General features: G+C 37.2%; 1 protein-coding gene across 13 annotated transcripts in view; it reads right to left on the reverse strand.

Moving 5' to 3' along the window:
- LOC102695071 (ERC protein 2) overlaps positions 1-20791 on the reverse strand; it is a 314021-nt gene that overhangs the window by 154352 nt on the left and 138878 nt on the right. For 8 of the 13 annotated variants that reach the window (XM_069189511.1, XM_069189507.1, XM_069189509.1 and 5 more), the window contains 3 exons: positions 18402-18437; positions 16551-16580; positions 14755-14957 (listed from right to left, as the gene is read on the reverse strand). In XM_069189511.1, coding sequence (XP_069045612.1) covers positions 14755-14957; positions 16551-16580; positions 18402-18437 — 269 coding nt within the window. The remainder of the gene's footprint in view (positions 1-14754; positions 14958-16550; positions 16581-18401; positions 18438-20791) is intronic. The other 5 variants (XM_069189515.1, XM_069189508.1, XM_069189512.1 and 2 more) reach the window with 2 other exon arrangements.

Consider the following 20791-nt stretch of genomic DNA (forward strand, 5'->3'; position numbering starts at 1 on the left):
AGGTGTATCCAATAGGTAGATGCTTCCACCTACTGTAAATGCCAGGAGTGTTAGGAAGAATAGACAATACATTGAAGCTACATTATATTGTGTCGAAGCATTAGCATTTGATTGTGATATAGTTGGAATCACAGGAGCATGGCTATCAGAGAACTAGGGTGAAATACATAACCTTAACAGATGAGCATGGTTCCAGAGAGATGGTACAGATGGGAGAGGAGGAGAACTGGCACTGCACAACAAAACGAGTATCCAGTTCTGGATGTGAACGGGCTGTGCTGCCCTGTCTCATGGGGACACTTGTTTATTATTTTACGTTTTGTACTTGTTTTACTAAAAAAAAGAAGAATGTAATTTATAGACCATTGCCAAAAATCCCATAAAAGGGTTGCAAAAAAGAACTAATTAATTAAGACCTCTGTTACATAAGGTTATGGAGGAGACACTCAGAATTAGAGCAGCATCTGGAAAAAGGAAAGGTTTTATTGTTGAAATTCACAGATCACTTGCATCTTCTAGACAAAGTAGACAAGCTTTTAATTTAAACAGGGAGATTATGTAATGTCACAATTGGATAATGCTAATAAGAATTAATAAAATAAGTATTAGTATTAAACAATTACTTAGTACTTACTAATACAAATGTATGGGGCTTACTAATACTATAAAGCCCTTTCTGAAAATACTGCACATCATTTTGTGAAACAGCCAGAAATATCTCCATTGAGTAAGCTTAGAGCCAAGACTTTACACAACCCACTTCCTCTGACACAAATGTGTAGGAAATGTACTTCATTCAATGACCCTAAAAATGCAACAGTTGGAAATTATTCATTGCATTTCATTGAAATTTCTTTACGTATATAAGGTTTGTAATTTTCTTATAATAACGGGGGAGCCGAGCCTATCCCAGCAAGCAACAGGCTCAAGGCAGAGCCGACACACACACACACAGACACAGACACAGACACACCGACACACACACAATCAGACAGACAGACAGACACACACAGACACACACACAGACACACAGCCAGACAGACAGACAGACAGACAGACAGACAGACAGACAGACAGACAGACAGACAGACAGACAGACAGACAGACACACACTCATTCCCTGAGCTACTTTTTCCAGAAGCCAATTGACCTGCTAGTATGTCTTTGGCCGGCGGGAGGAAAGTGGAGCAGCCAGAGGAAACCCACGCGCACATGGGGAGAAAATACGAACTCCACGCAGGCAGCACCCCAGGTCAGGAATTAAAACCGGGGCCCCAGTCACGTTTACTGTGTCACCCATCATATCAACCTCATTTGTTAAACTGACTCTAATAAGGCACAATTGATCTTTACCCATAATATGCACGTCAACCTTCGATACAAAGTATAATCAATACATGCTATACCAAGTAAAACACTGCCGAAGAAATGCTAAAAGTCTGTCCTACGGTGTATACTGTACTTATCCCTTCTTGCTGAGAGAGAGAGAAGGCACCAAGCCAAGAGCGATCATAAACATCCACTAAAGGTGTTGATGGCAATACTGACAGACGCATTCCCTGCTCAAAAATTCAAGACAGTGGCGCTTCCTCCCTCTCCCACAAACGTTGCTGCTGGCAGAAAAATAAACGATCGGAGAACGATAACAGAACCCACATCCATCTTTGATCGGGCTTGTTAGAACAATTGAAAGATAACATTCAAGGAATCCGCAGTCAACGTCTTAGCACAATAAACACTGGTTGATACCAGACTTCGTTATAGAAAAGGATAAGTCATTCGAGGTAAACTGTGTAATAAATGTTTCAATTAAGTTTAACTAATCATTTTTATATAACTACCCCTTCCACCTTACTCCCTTCAAATTAGGTCCCTATTGTGTTATAATAATGTGAACATTCCAGTTCTTAAACATTAAAAACACAATAACATAAGTTGTGGTTGGATTTGGTAAGGCAGAGTGAGGATGATTTTAATGAGATATACACTAACCTGTTTCTCTTACTGCCTGGATACACTTCAAGGACATCTACATTCCTCTGAGAGAAATAGCAGGGGCTTATCTGAACTCCCCCGTTGCTCTTACACTAGTTACAAACAGTCCTCTTAAAGAAATAAGGATCTCTTTCTTTTAATAAACACTTCACCTCGTATACTAAAACATTTACGCTTTTTCTATACTCTGTTATCCAGACCATGAATCAAACGTTCATCTCCAAACGCTCTTTGAGGCATATGTTTTAAAACTGAAACCCAGAAGGTGAAAATCAGCGTACTGCAGTGCAAAAGAAGTTCGAATATTATATTCAGCATGTAAAACAAAAAGTGATTAAAAACAGGAGAGCTATGATTAGCACGCTCATCAATATTTGGTTTATTTGAGAAATTATACTCTTGTCTCCTATTCAAGTATGTAAATTCACTGAAGAAGGGGTTTCCAGCCTTCAGCTCAAGGGAAGCCATGACTAAGCTGTAGTGACAGAAATCCAGCTTCTGTTGCCAAGCCTGAACCTGAAAGAAACACGAAACTACAGGTCTCTCATGGGGACCCTTGCAGCCGAAAGCACAGCGCTAAAACCTCTTCGTTAATTTCATTCTAATAGACATACTCCCACGCGCAGACACTGGGAAGAGCATTCTCTCATTCTTGTTAACTCACTTCTTTGCCATCCAGGAATTTCGGACAAAAACAAAATACGTCCCTTCAATCTTATTTTGTCACAATGAGACAGGTTACATTTTCCAGCAGCAGCCATTCAACTCAAAAACTGTGATCTCCAGCACAGTACACTTTTCCACACGCACACTCCAGTGGTGAAATCAAACAAATTAAACCCAGTGGGCATCTTCAGAGTAAACAAGTGCGGAAACGCACTTAAAAGGAGACGCTTCTTTACCCAGAGGGTTGTGGGAGCATGGAACAAGCTGCCCAGCCGTGTTGTTGAGATCCTAGGATCAGCTACTACCTACGAAATGGGCTCAACTGGCTGAATGGTCTCCGCTGATTTTGTAAATGTTCTTCTGCTCTTAAACTTGCAGCAAAGAGCAGGGAGCAAATTCAGTGATTTGGAATGTTCTCCCATTTCTCAATAAAACTATTATGCGTGCTTCTACTCTATTTAGGAGTTATTGAAACTCGACAATTTCTCAGAATATCCAATCCCTTATTGTTTTGTCATTGGAATTCTCTCTCTATATAAAGTACATGTACAGTATCTTCACGAGTTTAATATGTCTTTATAAATTTAAAAACAATCACACGTACAGTGAGTCTGAAAAATTGGTTTAGCCCTAAAACTGATGTAGGCTCTTTTAGATCAGATAGTAAAAAAATTATGGCCTAGAAAGGCCTTTGCGTTTTCAATATTTTCATATAATAACAGCAAAATCAGGAGCAGTGTGTTTAGGACAGCGCTTTGAAGAGTCCTAGGTTCAATCCTGTTATACCCCAATTTATTATCCATCAGTGAGATTTCTCTTATTTCTACTAAATGCAAAATGAAAACTAGTGTGCTCTTCCGGGGAAAGTATCTTTTTTATTAGGAAATATCTAGAAAAGGTGATATTCTTGCAGCATGACTTGTGCTACATTGTTATTTTGCACACAAAATCTAATTTCTTCAGACACTAAAAGATAGAAAAATCCCATGACTAAGTTTCTCAATGTTTTTTGTTTTTTTTTACCATGAAGAAAAGATAAAGTAAGGGCCCAGCAGTAATGACAGCTTTCAGAACTTGGGATCTTTACATGATTCTCACACAACAGCAACTCCAATGAAAAGAAACACCGGTTCGATATCTCGTTAGTGAAACCAACGCATATATTTAACCCTACAGTGACACTGACTCACACTCCCTCCCTCTCTCCCAGCTCAAATATCTCCAAGATTCTCTCAGTGCTCATTAAAGAGCTCCTTTTCAATTTAAGGTCAAGAGGGTAACTGTAACCGCATTTCTCCAAGGAAATTATCTTAAAGCTACACCCATAAGCTGCCCTTGAAAATGTCAAACTGACGCGTGTACAGTCAACAAGAGGCTATTGGTTTCACTTGGAAGCCAACGTAGACCTCACACGATTTCTTTAGATAGAGCCTGCTACAGCTGTCAGTTTGCAAACTAACTATAAAAGCTGTTGGAGAATATAGATAATACATAAATATACTATAAATAGTCATACACACAGGAATAGCATAATATTTATATAGAGCTAGCATATATTTTTTTAAAAGGGGGGCAGGGCCTCAGCACAAATATATAACAGTGTTTTAGTACCAGTTTTGTGTACAATGGTTGAAAGTAAATGTCACATTTCAGTCTCTCATTTTATCTCCTCAGCAGGTACACAAAAAAAGTTTTGAGAAATTTCTTTATTCTTCCTGCTAAAGAATAGTCCAGAATTAAAAAAAAAACGCAGGGCCAGACCTTCATACTTGTTTCATTTTGTTATCCTTCTTACTGTACGTATCCACTAAATCTATTTAAAAACGAGTTGCACAAAGGAACATCCGACGTAAGTTTTTTTTCCAGATTTTCTTTTTTTGTGTGTGCCCTTATGCAGTACCAATTTGAAAGTTTCCAAAAAAACATCACCCCTCACTCTCACAGCAAGCTGGAGCAATAGGAAACTTTCTTAAATGTCCTTTTACCCTCACCAATACCTCAGAGATGTGGGGTAAAGAGAAATAAAAGATGTGCAAGGACCAGAAAGATAATGAGGCTTTTGGAAAAGAACAGAGACTGGGAAGGGATATCCCTAAACTATAAAGTAGGAAGTATGCATAATGCAACAAACGTTAAACTATAAAACATTTAAAAGATATTACCACAATATGGAAACATTCAGTCCTTCCATCATCTGTAATAAAAGTCTTTTTTTTTTCAGATTTCCTCAAAACATCTTCCAAGCGGAATGATCTTTATGCACGTCTCCAAAGCAAGCAGCTTGGGTTTATTTTTGGCTGTGAAAGTTCCAAGATGTTTTTTTTTCCCCCTCAGATTGAAGTACAGAAAGACAGAAAAAGATAATCAACTGCCATAATAAATGCCTTTTTATGAGAAAGCCAAGGAAAATGGGAAGTGTCCTTCTGATTACACACACCATCTGCAGAGCTTTCCCTGCGCTTGTCACACTGGGATCCTCTGACCTGGCGTACGGGTCCATTTCTGCTTTAAAAAAAGTCCCTAGAAGGTTTGAGCATCAATAGGTGACCAAGTTAATAGGAGAAAAGTGTCTGTTTCTGAAATCTTAATGTACAAAGCAAGAAGGCGGTTTAGAGGGGATTCTACAGAATAATTTTTCCGGAAACAAATATTGAAATAATTATATTTTATATAAAAATTTCATTCATTATGACTCCAATCTAATAATAAACTGAAGTTATTATTAAAGAACGTCAGGGGTGTAAAGTCAGCTTTAATGTTTTGCAGTGATTGCGTGATGTACAGTACATGACATTGCGCGATGTGAATCTTTGATTAATCAGTCCAGTTTTGAGCCCGAATGTCTTCAAGGAAAATGTACAGTCACACTTGTAAACACATTACTGTTATTGGAAGCTTCATAGATTTCTGGAGCCTGGGTGTCGCTAATCAGAATTGTCTTCATTCAACTGATTATATTACCGAGACCACAAAAAAATGATAGTAAAATGTTTATATTATACAGTCAGGTGGTTTGTGTTACTGAAGGTGGACTTAATTACTGCAGTTTACATTGGTAACATTTTTGTTACTTTATGGAGCATTTCTAAAAAGAATGTTAAAAAGATTTATTATTTTTTAATTGATAGTCTGAAATTACACTTCTCACAGAAACCATTTTATTTTTACTACTATAATGCAATTCAGATGGTGTTTCACTAAGCATATAATGATCCTTCAGAAATGACAGAAAGAAACCTTCTCAGCTATCTTACCAGCTGTTGCTGCATCTCTCCCTTTAACCCCTGCTTTCGGAAAAACATCTCTGCAAGCTACCCTTAAAAGAAATATTTGTACGTGCCCTGCTAACTAAATCTGAAATCTACTCTCCACCCGTCTATCTTCGTATAGACCCACACACGAACACAAAGAAGTCTGAAATATGTACATGGGATTTAATCAAATCAAAAAACAAAAAATCTGGAAATATAACAATATAAACTACAGAGTTATCCAATAAACTTGGACTGCAAAGAGCCTACGGTATATGGTCACATCTGTTAAAAATCACATTTTAGCTTTATTTCCAAAGAATCCCTACTCCTAATCTTACCAAGGTTTTCATGTCAATGGAGACCAGTGAGGAGTTTGCAAACAACTGACAAAAACTTGAAATGTTGCGCCTACTCTATTCTTATTTTACTTTGTTTAATTTGAAACCAAAGTCTGCCCAACGCCATCATTTATCAGCGCTATCCCCTAACTCATCAAAAGACGTTATGCGCTTATATTTTTAGACACACCTTATATTTTTAAGGGCACTCAACGTCAAACACATTAAGCTAAAACATCACAATATAAAACTCTATGGAAAGCAATGGTACAGTACATTTCAGTAGGAATTATCCCTGTTATAAATCTACGGATTCCATTTTTGGATGGGGATTATTAGTGACAGAGACCGTGCTGGCGAGAATCCTTTTGTCTGACAGCCAAAGATAACAGGGAAGCACCAAGTCAAGCTAAACCGACTTTGTACGAGCTACTGTATCTTCAGAGAGCCATATTAGTAGTATGTCCTATGCACGATTATACCACAGCTCTACTGTATATCAGCAGGAATGGTATTTTAACAAAGGAGGGGGCTGCTCCTACACACCTTGCAAAAACAACGCACTGCACAGCCTCTAATGTTAAGTATTTGACCGGTTCACAGATTTGAAATCGGGCATGTTTAGCTACCAGTCTAGACTGAAGTCCCACTGATAGGCCCAGATCTGTCTGAGCACTCCCACGGACTGACAGGGGAACTTGACCCGTGAGTGTGCTGACGAGGGAAATAGCATTTAAAAAAAATAGTTACTAGACTATTTCATACTTGTCGTTACAATAGATTTCTGTTTAAATATATGGTTTCAGTGCACGGGCCTTTTTTTTAAGTTTCTTCTTTAAGTCCAAAACCACAACACCACATTAGCAGACATGTTTCTTGAAAACACTGTTTACTCCCCAAAATAATTACTAATTTTATTTGGGTGACACCTTTACGCTGAGTAACTTGCATTTGTACCCTTTTATACAGCTGGGAATTTTACTTAACCCAAGGGAAATACTGTACTTCACTCACAGGTACAACCACAATCACCTAGAATCTGAGCCCACAACCTTCTAGTCATAGGGCCAGAACCCTATTCATTGTTCCACACTGCAATATTGACAAACTCCACACATATTGTCAATGTTAGTATCCCCCCTAAATTTCCCCTCACATACTAAGCCACAAAAAAAAAGCGTTCTGCAATTGTAATTCGGGCAGCCCAGCTAGTAAGACCCGATACGTTGAACTTCACCGATTTAGTTAATCCTCAGAGGGTGAACTGTGGGGCTGACCAAGACTGAACAAGTCGAGCCTGTTATCAAACACTTTGCCACTGATCTTCTGCAGACAGATATTTTTTTAATTAGAGGCGGGATGTCTAATCTGACTGGGGGCTCAACTTACACAACATTCAGAACATTGTGTGTTCTGAGTTCAGATGGATTCTTCCTATTTCCATGAACAACAAAAAAGCACGACATGTTACTACAGTACATACTGTACTGTACAAGAACTCAATTGTGTGTTCAATAGCTGCCGAGAGTGGTAGAACCTTTCTGAACAAATGTGTGTAAAGTTGGAGATCGGTGCTTGCATGGCACTGTGTACTACTAACCTGGAGGCCAGGCTGGTTGCAGGAGAAGAGAGCAGCAGACAGGATGACAAAGCAGCAGGAAGAAGAAAGGAATAATTGGTAAAGAGAAAGCAGGAGGGGAGGGGAGTGAACGAAAAAATAATTAGTTAGCGAACACAGGCCCTGTAAGAACGGGTTAATACAAGCGACAGCAAAATGGTACGCAGAAAGCATCACATGATGTCCACTCCTTAACTCCTCCTAAGCTGCTTAATAAAGAAAATAAAGGCAACGTGTCATGCACAATAAGAGGAAGTTTTTTTTTCCTGAGAATTCTTGAAACTTTATTTGGTGAAAGCTGCTATAGAGAGAATTATTTTACTATGAAGATAGTTACATATAGTAAAAGTGATTTTATGCCTTTTGGATTGCAATCTAGAAAATTCTATACTTGAACAGAAATGCAGTAGTAAATGTAATGCTGTAAATACCACATTCCTTTTCACATGCATGAAAGAGGGCTTATACGGAGCACAGACACCCCTTAACAGGCATTTGGACCACCTGCAAATGACTTATTATTTGATAGTAAGAAGCATAAAGGAAAATTAATATTATTTTTCTGAATAAACCTCAAGCATAATTTGGAAAGTAGAAAAAGGAAAGCTAACTATTGATTTTTCTGAATATGCTGACACCGCATTTTAATGTTTTTTATTTTAATTTAAATATCAGAGAATTTTAGAAAAGATCAACCCTTAACTTCTTCTTAATGTTTTTTTTTGTTTTTAACTATACATTTAATTAAAACTGTTTGCAAATGCACAGGTCATTTTTGTTCATATGACTTTTGCATTAAATTGTTAAAACATAATAATATTCAAATAAGTTAAATCTGATTAGGAATTGCTATACTAGTTTTTATTGTTTACATGGCTCACTGTACAAAGCATGCCTTTCTGAAAGCCAAGCTAGTTATACAGCACAGGACCAGACGAAGCAGAATCTAGCTAAAGCTAAGGTGTGCAACAGGATACTTCTGAGCCATAATTTACCTTCAAAGAAATAAAAATGTCTAGAAAAAATAAACTAGATATTATAAAGCACTCCCATCAAAGCATTGCAAAACACATGTTGCCCTGTAGCATTTTCTTGGAAAACTGTCAGTTTTTGCTTACAAATCAAATTTTGTTTAAAAAAAACACAACGTTGAGAAATGATTTCGAATTCAAGAAAAAAATATTGGCTAACAGCAGCAGTGCCCTGAAAGCCTGGCAATGACTTGTACAAACAACACTCATAAAAGATGCAAAGCATTGTTAAGAATGTTTTAATAAGATCTGAGTAAGAGTTTGTCATAAGGGCTACAGGCAAACAGCACCTCTCACATTAATTAGCCACCACAATAAAACTGCTAACACTCTCTGCCAGACCAGTCGATTATGTAGTCTGCTTGGAGATCAGAAGCTACATTTTTATTTTAAAAAACGATTAGTAACGCAGAAACAAGCAGTTTCCATAATACAGGTACATCTCGTTTTTATTTTACTGTGCACACAAACAGCGTTTTAGATGTGCCTTTTTGGAAAGAAAACTGAATCTTTTTTATTGGTAACCACAAAATGGAAAGAGTTTTTGGAAAGAGTCTCTTTCAGGTGGATTTTGCCTTCTGTTACATTAGTGTTTTATACAGAAGACAGCTGTAGTAGCAACAAAACATTCATCCCTCTTTGCCTCCACACAGGGGAATGACAAAGATGAATTGTTTCAGAGGGGCGCATCCTTTTAAAATACATCCCTTCATCCCTTTTACACTGAGTAGCTAGGCTATTCAGTCACATACAATGTGCACATGTATTCTTCATGAAGCACAATGTGTATTTTTCAAAGCAAAAGGGCGACTAACACAGCAATAATTTATATAAAGATAAAAGAAACATATGCAGACATGCACTGGTTTATCTCATCCTGTATTTGTTTAGTGCCAATGTGAACTGCTTATAGTATCAAGGAAATTAAATGCAGCTCGTGAATTAGAACCAAGAACAAAGATATGGACATTTATTGAGGATCTTGTGTTAGAAAGGGTAGTATAAACCATGAAAAGTGCATTAATCTAGAACTGCTTCAGGGCTTATGAACACAGGGAAATAAATATTCCAAGAAACTTATTAATATTGCCTTAATGTCATGCTGTTAAGCACTGTCATAACTACTTTTGATCTGAGCTGTAGGGACTTGCAAAAGATAAATGACAAAATACACTAACAATGTTCTTTATTTGCTAATAGATATAGAATCCTTTCATTAGTTGATTCTTTTAAGTACATTTAGCATTTGGCATTACAGATTAGAATATAAGCAAATTGGTATCCTTAACAAACGGAGTTCCTGGCAGGTGATAAAGATTGATGATAGCCAAGTAAGAGCACAATGACAGGGTGAAAGCCAGTGAAGTAAAAGGCGTGACCAGAAAGTGCACAAAAATAAGTCAAAATACAGTAGATCCAAAAATACTGTGACACTCTTCTCTGTCTCTGCATTATTGTTCATATTTGAAACTTATTCTTAGTGACATGTAATGCAGCAGAAAAACTGTAATAACAACTAAAATCCAAATATAAATTCTGGTAAAAGAACGCCTGTACAAGCAATTTAAAAGCAGTCATTTTTTTACTCAATAGCACTGGTAGACATGCAACCCTCAAGCTAATTTCTTAATGTTTATTTCTGATTTAAACTGCATTATTCAACACAATTTGGTTGTGATAGGCAAAAAAAAAATGCAATTCTGCCCATGTAATCAAAATATATCCATTTCTATAAAAGAGTTGTTTGTTATTTTTTTTAAAGTATTTATGGTATCAAAACTACACTTCATCTCATCAATAAGGCATCACCCAGATGCTATGCAGAAAAAAAAAGGGAAAAAATGTCATTGAAAAACGAACACGGGACATTTTAGGAAGAAGGGCTTTGGCGATCAGTGAGGTCAGGGATTTAAAGGATGATGAAAGCGCTTTCAGCAGTGCTGGAAGATGCAGGGGTGTACTGACATGCAGAGCCACAGACACAGAAACACGGACAATACAGTCACATGCCAGGGCAGAGCACTCACTTTCCCCAGAAATCCCACATCAGCCCCCCTATTTGCTGCGGGGCAGCCGAGACCGAGAGGTGCTGACCAGAGTGTGCTCTGCCACTGGGCCAGGGGAGACAGACAGGGGGAGAGAGGATGCCGGGGCAGATGGGAAAGAAGGACAGAAACACACAGTTGGTTAAACTGGCCCCCCACCCCACGAGCAGAAGAAAGAAAGACGCAGCGATCCTGTGTCAAGACACTTGGAGGGGACATCTGGCAAAGAGTCAGGATGGAATGTTTCTGCATTATAAACTCCATCATATGGCACATAAATGCTATATGGTAAAGTTAGCAGATTGGGTTTCTAGACAGGATTCTCAGAGCTGTTTTATCTGTTAGTGAAAACTTCCCACTGGAGCACAGCCATTGCATGCTTTTCTTCACTGGTCACACGACGGAGCAGAGGATATTCCTGGAAATTCTCAAAGCCTGAAGAAATCCATCCTGTATTTATTTCTTACTATTTGACTTTATATACTTAGCAAACTCTTGCATGTGAGACTTTGACTACAAACACGTTGTACGACATTGCTGTGAGACACATAAATCCATGTCCATGACCGAGAATAATAAATATAATCTTTTTATTCTTTATGTAGGATACTTTTGTCAAGTGTTTTACGCAGAAGCTGATCACTCAAAACGTGAAACTCGAACTGAAGCCCCAGAAGCAAATGAAAAGCCTGTTTATATTCTTGAGATGATTTCAAGGCTGTATTTTTATTTTAGCATTTGCATTCAAGTTCAAAATATTATTAGAATAATTCAAAAATAATCAAATTCGGATATTGTCTAAACGAGCCTAGAAAGCCAGTACTTAATACTTCGGCTGGAAGCCGTGTGGCTGAGGAAATTCCAGCACTGATCTGCAGCCACAACCCCTCTCACTTATGAGGAATGAACCAGAGAGGCTGTTGCAAGGGTGAAGTTGGGGTGGAGAAAGGGAATTTTGAAAAGATGCGCGTAGACTTGTGGGCAGCCAGCAACGTTTTACAAATACAGGGGTGGAAGTGAGAGATTAAAATTTGACCTCCTTCTGAGGTGGTGTTAAATAAAACCAGTTATCTCAAAATAAAAAAAAATCAGATTCACTGCTTACTATAACTACAGTACCTCTACATTCTCTTAATAATAGCAGTGGTGGTATTTCAATGAAGATGTGCTTGTCTGCAACTTGCTGTACCAAGACATATTCTGGCATACTGCTCGCGAAGGGGAATTTCACATAGTTCAATGCTGAAAAACCTTGAGGTACTGTCCTGCTGGAGCAGGTCTTCTGCCAAAAACCCCCAGTTTTGGACTATTCCAGGCTTCTACAGAGATTCGTAACATGCAATAGTGTTCCCATAGCTGTTACAGGGCAATTAAAGTCTATTTATTAATCCCTCATTATTTTACTTTCTTATTGCTGGAGTTTCCCAGTTCTTTAAATCTGTTGGCTACATCAGTGCTGACAAATGACCTGTCAGATGTACACAGCATTCATCTACTCAGACTGTACGTCAGGAGGGACTGTATTACAATCCCATTTTTTAGAACACCTGAATATAACCTTAAATTAGATTAATGGTTAACAAAGCTCATTTTTTCTGCACCTGGCTCAAGCACTGAAGCACCAGTCAGCTACATGCTAAGACAATTTGGCAAGAAAAATCCATAATTTGAATGAACCAAGATTCAAATCTATAAATCAGCAAATAATTGTACATTCTTTTGCCAATAAAAAAAATCTATTTTTTTCAGATCAGGTGCTGTGATATCCCAGAATGTGTTCTGGCTTGTTCTCAAATTCCATAAACCAATCACAGTTGTAATCAGCACTGTTGATGATATCACAAGCATAAGACACGATCAAGTTTATAATCCTGTGGGTGTTAACAGAATATAAAGAAACCAACACATTTATTGCAGGCATCCAAATTAGAGGAAGCTCATGTTATTGTTCTTCAGTAATAAACAACAAAAAGGAACTTTTTATATCTCTTAGGACATTTCATAGGAAAAAACACAATTTATTTGATATATTTTTAATGTATACGTCTCATTTCTTATTCTTCAACAAACTATACTTTAAATTCTTTATCTCCTAAGAAACAATTCCCCATGTTTTGTGAAATACACTTTTTTCTTCATAGTCTTTTTGGTTTTGAAGCAAAAGTTTTAAATAAAGATTAGATCTAACTGCAGAGATTGATCGGTTTCATAACTATGGGTAAGAGTTTTAACAGCACAAACACTGAAAATATCACCAACAAGAACATAAAGGATTATTGACACAGAGAACCTCTTAATAGGAAAATATATGTGCCAATCCTCTGTGAATCACATTATCTGTACTGTTTTGTAAACTACAGGAATGAATAGAAAATCATTACTTCTGTCACTTACTGTACGTTAACCCATTTAATAGCAATGGTCATCTACAATAGCATAAACTGAGAAGGATAAACCTGAACATTTGTTGCAAAAGCAGGAAAACCCATCAGAAAGAATACTAAGTCATGCAGTAGTTATTCAGTACATACTGTAGTTTCTCCCACAAAAGCATCATTCACACATTCAGTAAATCTACTCATCACAGTATATGACTTGTGAACAGCTGTAGAATTGAGTATAACGCAGATGCAGAGTAAAACACATAAGGAAAAAAGATAGTAATTGAAGGTATTTTCTTCTGGCATTGAAATAGATGTGCTGAAAGCATCACAAGGTCATATATGTTAATGAAAGGGTCTGAGAATTGAAAACAGCATTTGTCTGGCAAGCAAACTGGTTAGCCCAAATGAAATGATGCGTAGACTGTTAAAGATTTTCCTTTAATGATCTTAAAGCTTCCTTTTCAATAGCGCAAAGTTCTTGGTTATTAAACTTCAAGGCAGTAGTAGTGTTTTGCAGCAACTATTTCCAAATTATCATGTTGGATACCAGCCAAAATCTAAATGTACCCCATTTACTTCAAATAAATACGTGAACAAACACACCATTTATAACCCTATTTTCCAAACCAAACAAATGGTATTCTCACCGAACTTCTTTAGGGTAACATGCTTACTGACATGAAGAAATGCACAACAAAGGAGAGAAACTCGTGCACAAAATGAATGCAACATTTTTTCTCTCTTTTTTAAGAATCATAAAACAACAGGGGGTACATACTCGACATGCATACTCACCCAGGTCTGCCAATGAAAAACACAACACAAACAAAACATAAATAAATACTAATATTTGTAAAGATGAGTGATTAGACTACACTATTCACCACCAAACCATGTAAACCTTGTTCGTAACAAAATAAGAACAAAAATGCATGGTACAATTTACAAAGGCACAATTCTCCAGGCACACAGTGATTGCAATGGAAACCATTTCTTCTGATGATGATGTGTGCTCAGACAGAAATGTTTGCACATTTTTTTGTTTACCTCATCACTTTTTCTTTGGTTTAAGGATGAAGCTCGGAACCAAATGGATAACCTTTTAATGGACTTTTTCAACTGTGATTAACATCCTTGGAACAATTAAAATGGCAAAAAAAAGAAATACAGCCCTACGAATGTACTCTTGCTTAAGGACAAGCAGATAATTGTTAGATCTCTGCTGCAAAATCCATTTCATCAAAGCAAAGACGACTTTATTGGAATTTAGATTCGAGACCCCGTTTTTTTTTGTTCCTAATATTATTCTGTCATTTTTCTGGAAGCACCTACAGTTTTGTTCAGCAGAAACCCCGAAAAAGAAAGGTCCGAGCCCGTTATTGATTTTGCTCACCCCGAACAGATAACAGAGGAATCCTGTTACCTCTCCAGCTCTGCTATCTTCTTGTCCTTGTCATTCTTCTCTGTCTCCACTTCCCTGAGGATGTCCAGAAGTCTCTCCACCTCTGCCTGGCACTTCCCAGACTCCTCCTTGTAGTAAGCCACCTCTTTTTCCAGGTGCTTGACTTTGTTGACAATCTCGGGGTTCACGCGCGCTGCCTCCTCTGCCTCGTGAGCCTTTTGAGACTTCACGCGAAACAATTACAGACATTTAAGAAAGAGAAAGGAGCGCATTAGTCACGGTACGGTACGGACCTGTGTCGTAATCTGCTTAAAACTTAAATTGTCTTAAAACTCAAATGGATCAATAACCAAGGGTATAATTGTTGGTTCATGTTTTTTAATAATTAAAAATACTGCTAAAACTTGTTCCTGACTACCAGAGTGCTAACAAAAACATCACACTAATCTTGTTCTGCATTAAGGATGATTTGAAAATGCAAAAAATCAGACTTTACTTAATCTACTCTATTTTCCTGAATGGCTACTGAGGACCCAGTATTTCCAGACACTCTATCAGATCCTAAGGAAACATGTAAAGTTTTGAATTTTGATTTTGCAGCAGGTAATCTGCGGCAGGAGAGACCTGTGAAACAGGCAGTTTGAAGATAAGTGAGAAAAGTGAATCTGTCCAGTTTGGTATCGCCTGATGAGTCCCAGCCTCTGGGATTTCTGCAGTAAGCTATCCATTCTTAAATTATGTTTCAGTCTTTATGATGTTTAGTGAAAGTACTGTAAAACAAGTTCAGATACTCAAAAAACAATCTGTAGCATCTCGTACAATCAAAACATGTACAGAACAATCAAAACGTAAGGACGTTAATGACCTTATTTTTGTCTTTCGTTTCCATTACATCCTTCTGAATAAACAAGGAATACCTGGTTTCTGCAGTGAATTCAGTGCAACAAACTACGGACAATTGCATTTTCAAAGTTTCTGGGGATACAAAATGATTAGCTGTGAAGGGTTTGTCTGCACATTCTTGAAGGAATAACATGGAACTGATCGTAACCTAATCAGATGGGTATTATGTGTAATTTTAAATTTAATAATATGGTCAGTGACATTACAAAAAGAATCCCTTTAAATACTTTTTGTGAAAATCAAAATATTTCAGCTGTTTCTTACTTTTTTGCCTCCTTTTAAGAATCCAAAACCAACCATTCTAAAAGTAATTTCTAGATTTTGTTTTTCGGACACTTTTAACGAATGCAGTATTTCTCAGTGATTCCTTTTTTGCACTGCCACTTGGCTTGCAGACAAGAATTTAGTACTTTGAAACACAGTACGTGGCAATTAAAGTTTTCTCAGTCGGAACTGAGCTGGACTTTTCCTAATTTACAATCACGATCAGCACCAAAAAAGGATGTACTGTATACTGTTTGAGACCAGACTTTCTGGTTCAGGTGTAAACCCAATTCCCCTGAGGATGGCCAAATACTATGAACTAACAATTATACCATACAGTATCATTACAAATGTCTTTTTAATGCTTTTTAACAAGGTGATTGTCAGGAACAATTCTGAGAGACAAATCACACGATGTCAGTAAATGACAAACACACAAGACCACACAAAAACAGAAATGAGAGTGAAGAGGGGACAACATGCACAGACACTGGCAACATCCTTCAAACAAAAGTATCACACAAACCAGCTACTGTACAGTACACTGCAGCCAAAGTATCACACAAGTTTGGCTGAAAAAAGGCACAGCGAAAGTGAAAGTAAAACAACAACAAAAAAAAACACAATTGACACGGCATAGCTTAGCCTACCGCAGAGTTCCCATCATTCCTACTTGGCGTCTTGAATGAGCAAGCAAAGAGAAGACCGAGGCAAGCAAAGCAATGAAAAAGAAGTTGCTTTTTAAATGATGCGTGCATGGTGAAGAGACATGACAACACTGCTACTCTGATTATGCTCAACAGCCTTTGCAATGGTTTCATTTTTAAGGGCAAAAAGAAACGGTCGCAAATCACAAAAATAGTGGTTATCTGAACAGATAAAGAGCATCAGTAGCTCGATTTAAAAACAATATTGACACAAGCTCTCTTTTTTTGGCGTGTAACATACATTTAAGCATGAGGATTAGAGAACAGGCTGACTGTAAAATGTCTCTGAGCCTAATCTTGACTCAGTATTTTGATTTTTTTTTTTTAAGAGGTGAGGAAAAAATGTTTCCTGTGACAAAAAGACTTTGTTTATTTTTTGGCTTTTAATAGGATTACTGTTAAAGTATCACTATTAAGTATTACTCAAGGTATCTTGAATGTATTATGAAGCTGAACCTCTCTCATGCTTATTTAGTATTTTCAATAGATATCTTATATTGGTTTAATGCTGTATAAACATCTTAACTGTAGACATCCTTCTGATGACTCTTCTTACATTTCCTAAAGAAAGTGCAGGAGAAAGTCCTTAATGCTCTCTTTTATAACTGACAAACAGGACTTGCCTGACAGCTTGTACTGACCATGTGACAGCAATGTCTGAATGTAGCATTCCAGTACGTTCTGTCTAAGCATCTATAGTACTTCTCAGTGCAAGCACGTGGATTGTTTTTAGTGACTCCGGGAGTCTAAACCTTTTCTTTGGTTGGTTATTTGCCTTAAACCCTACTGACAAACAAATCATCGGAAAAAAAGGGACTTCTACAAGAGTCATAAAAAAGCATTTTGATGGATTCAAAACCATTGTAGAAGTCAGCTCAGTTGTGAGAGTGTGGGAAGGGTCTGATACTGCAACATCTTTTGTGTGGACTGTTACAGATAGGCTCAAGAGACCAAACGCAGAGGTTGTCCAAGGCTGCTTTTAATAAAAGCTTTTTACTATTTCAGACCCTTCAACTTTTCTTTTGAATGTATAATTCTAAAATGAAAACCATATTACTGTAAAATGAGATATATAGATCCCACCTGATATAAAGGAACAGCCTGTAAAAATGACAGAAGTGAAATGTTTGCAGAATCTGCAGTGCACACAGCAAGCAAGCTTATTTTATTTGATTCAGCAAAAGGCTGCCCACTAGTTATCTCATATTAAAATATTGTAGAATTAAAAAAAATAAAAATTACTGTTTAAAATATGTTCTATGTTTGGTAGGAATTTGATTTATATTCCACACATTAGAATGGACAAAAAAGAACTACCTGAGGGCCTTGATAGTTTTTTTTGGTTTGAAAGATTTTTCACTTCACATGTGCAATACACTGAGGTTCCTATTGTCAATATCAGATCAGTTTTAAGTCCGAACTTGCTACTCTATAAGTTCACAACCTCTGTGTTAATGGACCTTTAACTGACTATACTTACTAAACAAAGTCTCTTGAGTATATCTACAATTACCAGTTTTAGCATGCACCAGTCCTTAAAAAGGCCTAGCAGACTTAAAGGCAATAAAATCAACTGTTCCTCCCAAAATGTAAACTCATCCTGTTTTTTTTAAAAAGGCCCTGGAAGTCTACATAGTGTAGGTCATGCCCTTCTAGTGAGACTAAAACACTTTGTGGTGACCATCATCAATAAAGTTTCTAGTCTCTACACCAAGGCCTTGGGATATCAATATCAGGGCAATAGTTCCTCATGCTTTCTTATGTTACAGAGGGCAATTTTCAGAAACAACTTACGGGATTGTACATCTGATTGAACAACTGCTCTGCTTGCTACATTGCAAAGTTGGGGAAGGATGATGCACAGACAGGAAAAGAAGGAAAGATCCAGGAGAACAGCGTTAGCTTGGCAGATCTACTGAATTTCCACAGAAGAGCTTGTCATTAAAAAGCAAAAGTTCCAGTGTCCAAACGCTGCACAGTGAAAATGCGAGGCATTGGATGTTGATTTTAGCTACTTCAAAAAAAAAAAAACAAGTTAAAAAATTTTAAGGTCCGTGTTGCTCGTTTTAATCCAAACAACCCATGATAAGAAAGCTGCCCGAATCTGATGATACATTAAGCGCTGGCCTCAAGACTGAATCACTGCAAGGACCTCATACTCATCAAGTGCACTTTGCAGTCTGAAACAATAAGAGTTTTGTTCTCTTTTATCTTGACATATATTGTTTCAGATTTCAAATTATTGCTGTTACTATCCTTATCATTATCATTACACAGTAATGTCTGAAGGGATAACAGAAATAAGAGTAGTATGATCTTATTACTTTGTCTAACTACCATTCAACCTCTGGGCATTGCAAGCATATTAGCAAAAGAAGTAGGATTAAGAGGAGAAGCCAAGCTTTGAATCACCCTGGGTCAAACAGCTCCACACTGCTCATGTAATTGATTTATTTAAAGCAAATGCTATTTGCAGAAGGCATGCCACATTTACCTCACGCAGTGTTATTATTAGAGTTGTTACATAATGAAGAACACTGCTCTGGATTGCTATGAATGTTAACAACATCAAATTTGTTTTCCCTTAAAGATCAAAAGCTCCTAACTTTTGATATAAACGATGACATGCTGTTTAAAAGAAGTTATGCACACCATTTTGTAATCTGTAACAAAAGGCACATTCTGCATTTTTTTCTATTTGTCATCATAATGGTCTTTAATATTAAAGCCAGTTTTTGACTAAAAATACCTCTGCACCTATAATTTTTATTAAATATCCTTCAAAAGCAATAACCACAACAAGATCAACTTTAATATAAACTTGCTGAATTTTAATGTCTTCAACATGATTACAATACTATAATTAAATATAGTGCCTTGCATTCCTCATTTGTCATCTAATCTATTATCCTCAGTTTGCAAACACTTGAAGTGAATCAACAGAGCTGATTTCTTGTTTATAAGTGGTAAAGTTCCCTCAGATCCTAAGAGGCAGACGAAAGCCCAGTGTAAGTGAGGGCTCAGAACAGTCACATGCACTGGTTGTTTGTTAAATGTACTGAGCATTCAGTCATCTTACTTCAGTCATGTGGATGAAATTTCTTCTCTTACACCACAAATATCCGTCCTGGGAAAGTGAACCTCAACAGCCATGCAACTAAGTTGGACGATGGCCACTTGCACTTTTCTTTTTCATTTATAACATTATCTTTTCTATTTACACAGATGTTAAAAGTTTTTACTTATTGTATTACAATTATCAGGTCCTTTAATCTAGTGTTCCGTGAGAAATTGTGCCTTTTTGTATATCTACTGTACAAACAAGGGGAGGGCGGACTGAGCTCCAAAAAGCCACCTTTCGGGTCATTCGGGAATGGAGGAATGGATTTCATATTTGCAATGCATTATGGCCAGGGCTCATTTCAAGACCCCCTTGAAATCTGTTCAGATTAAGCATTTCGTTTCTGTTTAATCTAATAAAGCATGCCCGTTCACCTTTAACCCACTTCACGTGACATTTTTTTTTTATCAATGCTCAATTTATTACAGTATATACTCTACCTCTACCTTTAGAAATTAAAAATGAGCTGGACTAATCATGTGACTGAAATCACTGTGAGCAGAAATAGTCTTTGTGGCAAAAGTCACGCAAGTAAGGGGCCATGAGCAAAACCAATTAAAAGAAGGAACATTTCTCTGCACTTGAATCTAGTCCTTTAACTACTACTGGGTTAAAACAAAAAAGCATAGAGCTGACTATCTTATTGAATGGTTCATGGGCTTCAGCATGCAGTTGTATTTGCCAATTCTTATACGTGATATGAAGATCCTAACTGGCTGTTGTTTTTCTTTTCCATTTTAAGGAGTTTACAGTGCCACGTTTCTCGGACTTTAGTTTTCCTGGTAAATCTGAAACATCCATTATTCCACATCTTCCATTAACCTTCAGTATCAAACCCTTTAAAACAGTGATATTCTAGACACGAATCCATGAATTCTCTTCTCTAAAGCAATCGATACGAAACGAATGCCTTTCAGTGGCAAGACCCTGCTGGTGAGCCTTCCACAGCGACACAGGTCTGTTTCTATTGTAGCTTGCTCCTAACTTAAGTGGAAAAACATGTCTTGCATTTCCAGCCTTACGAACTAACCTGGGTCATTTCTCTGAAAGAAACGCAGGCAAA

Source organism: Lepisosteus oculatus, chromosome 4 (genome assembly GCF_040954835.1).
Source record: "Lepisosteus oculatus isolate fLepOcu1 chromosome 4, fLepOcu1.hap2, whole genome shotgun sequence".
NCBI classification, from domain to species: domain Eukaryota; kingdom Metazoa; phylum Chordata; class Actinopteri; order Semionotiformes; family Lepisosteidae; genus Lepisosteus; species Lepisosteus oculatus.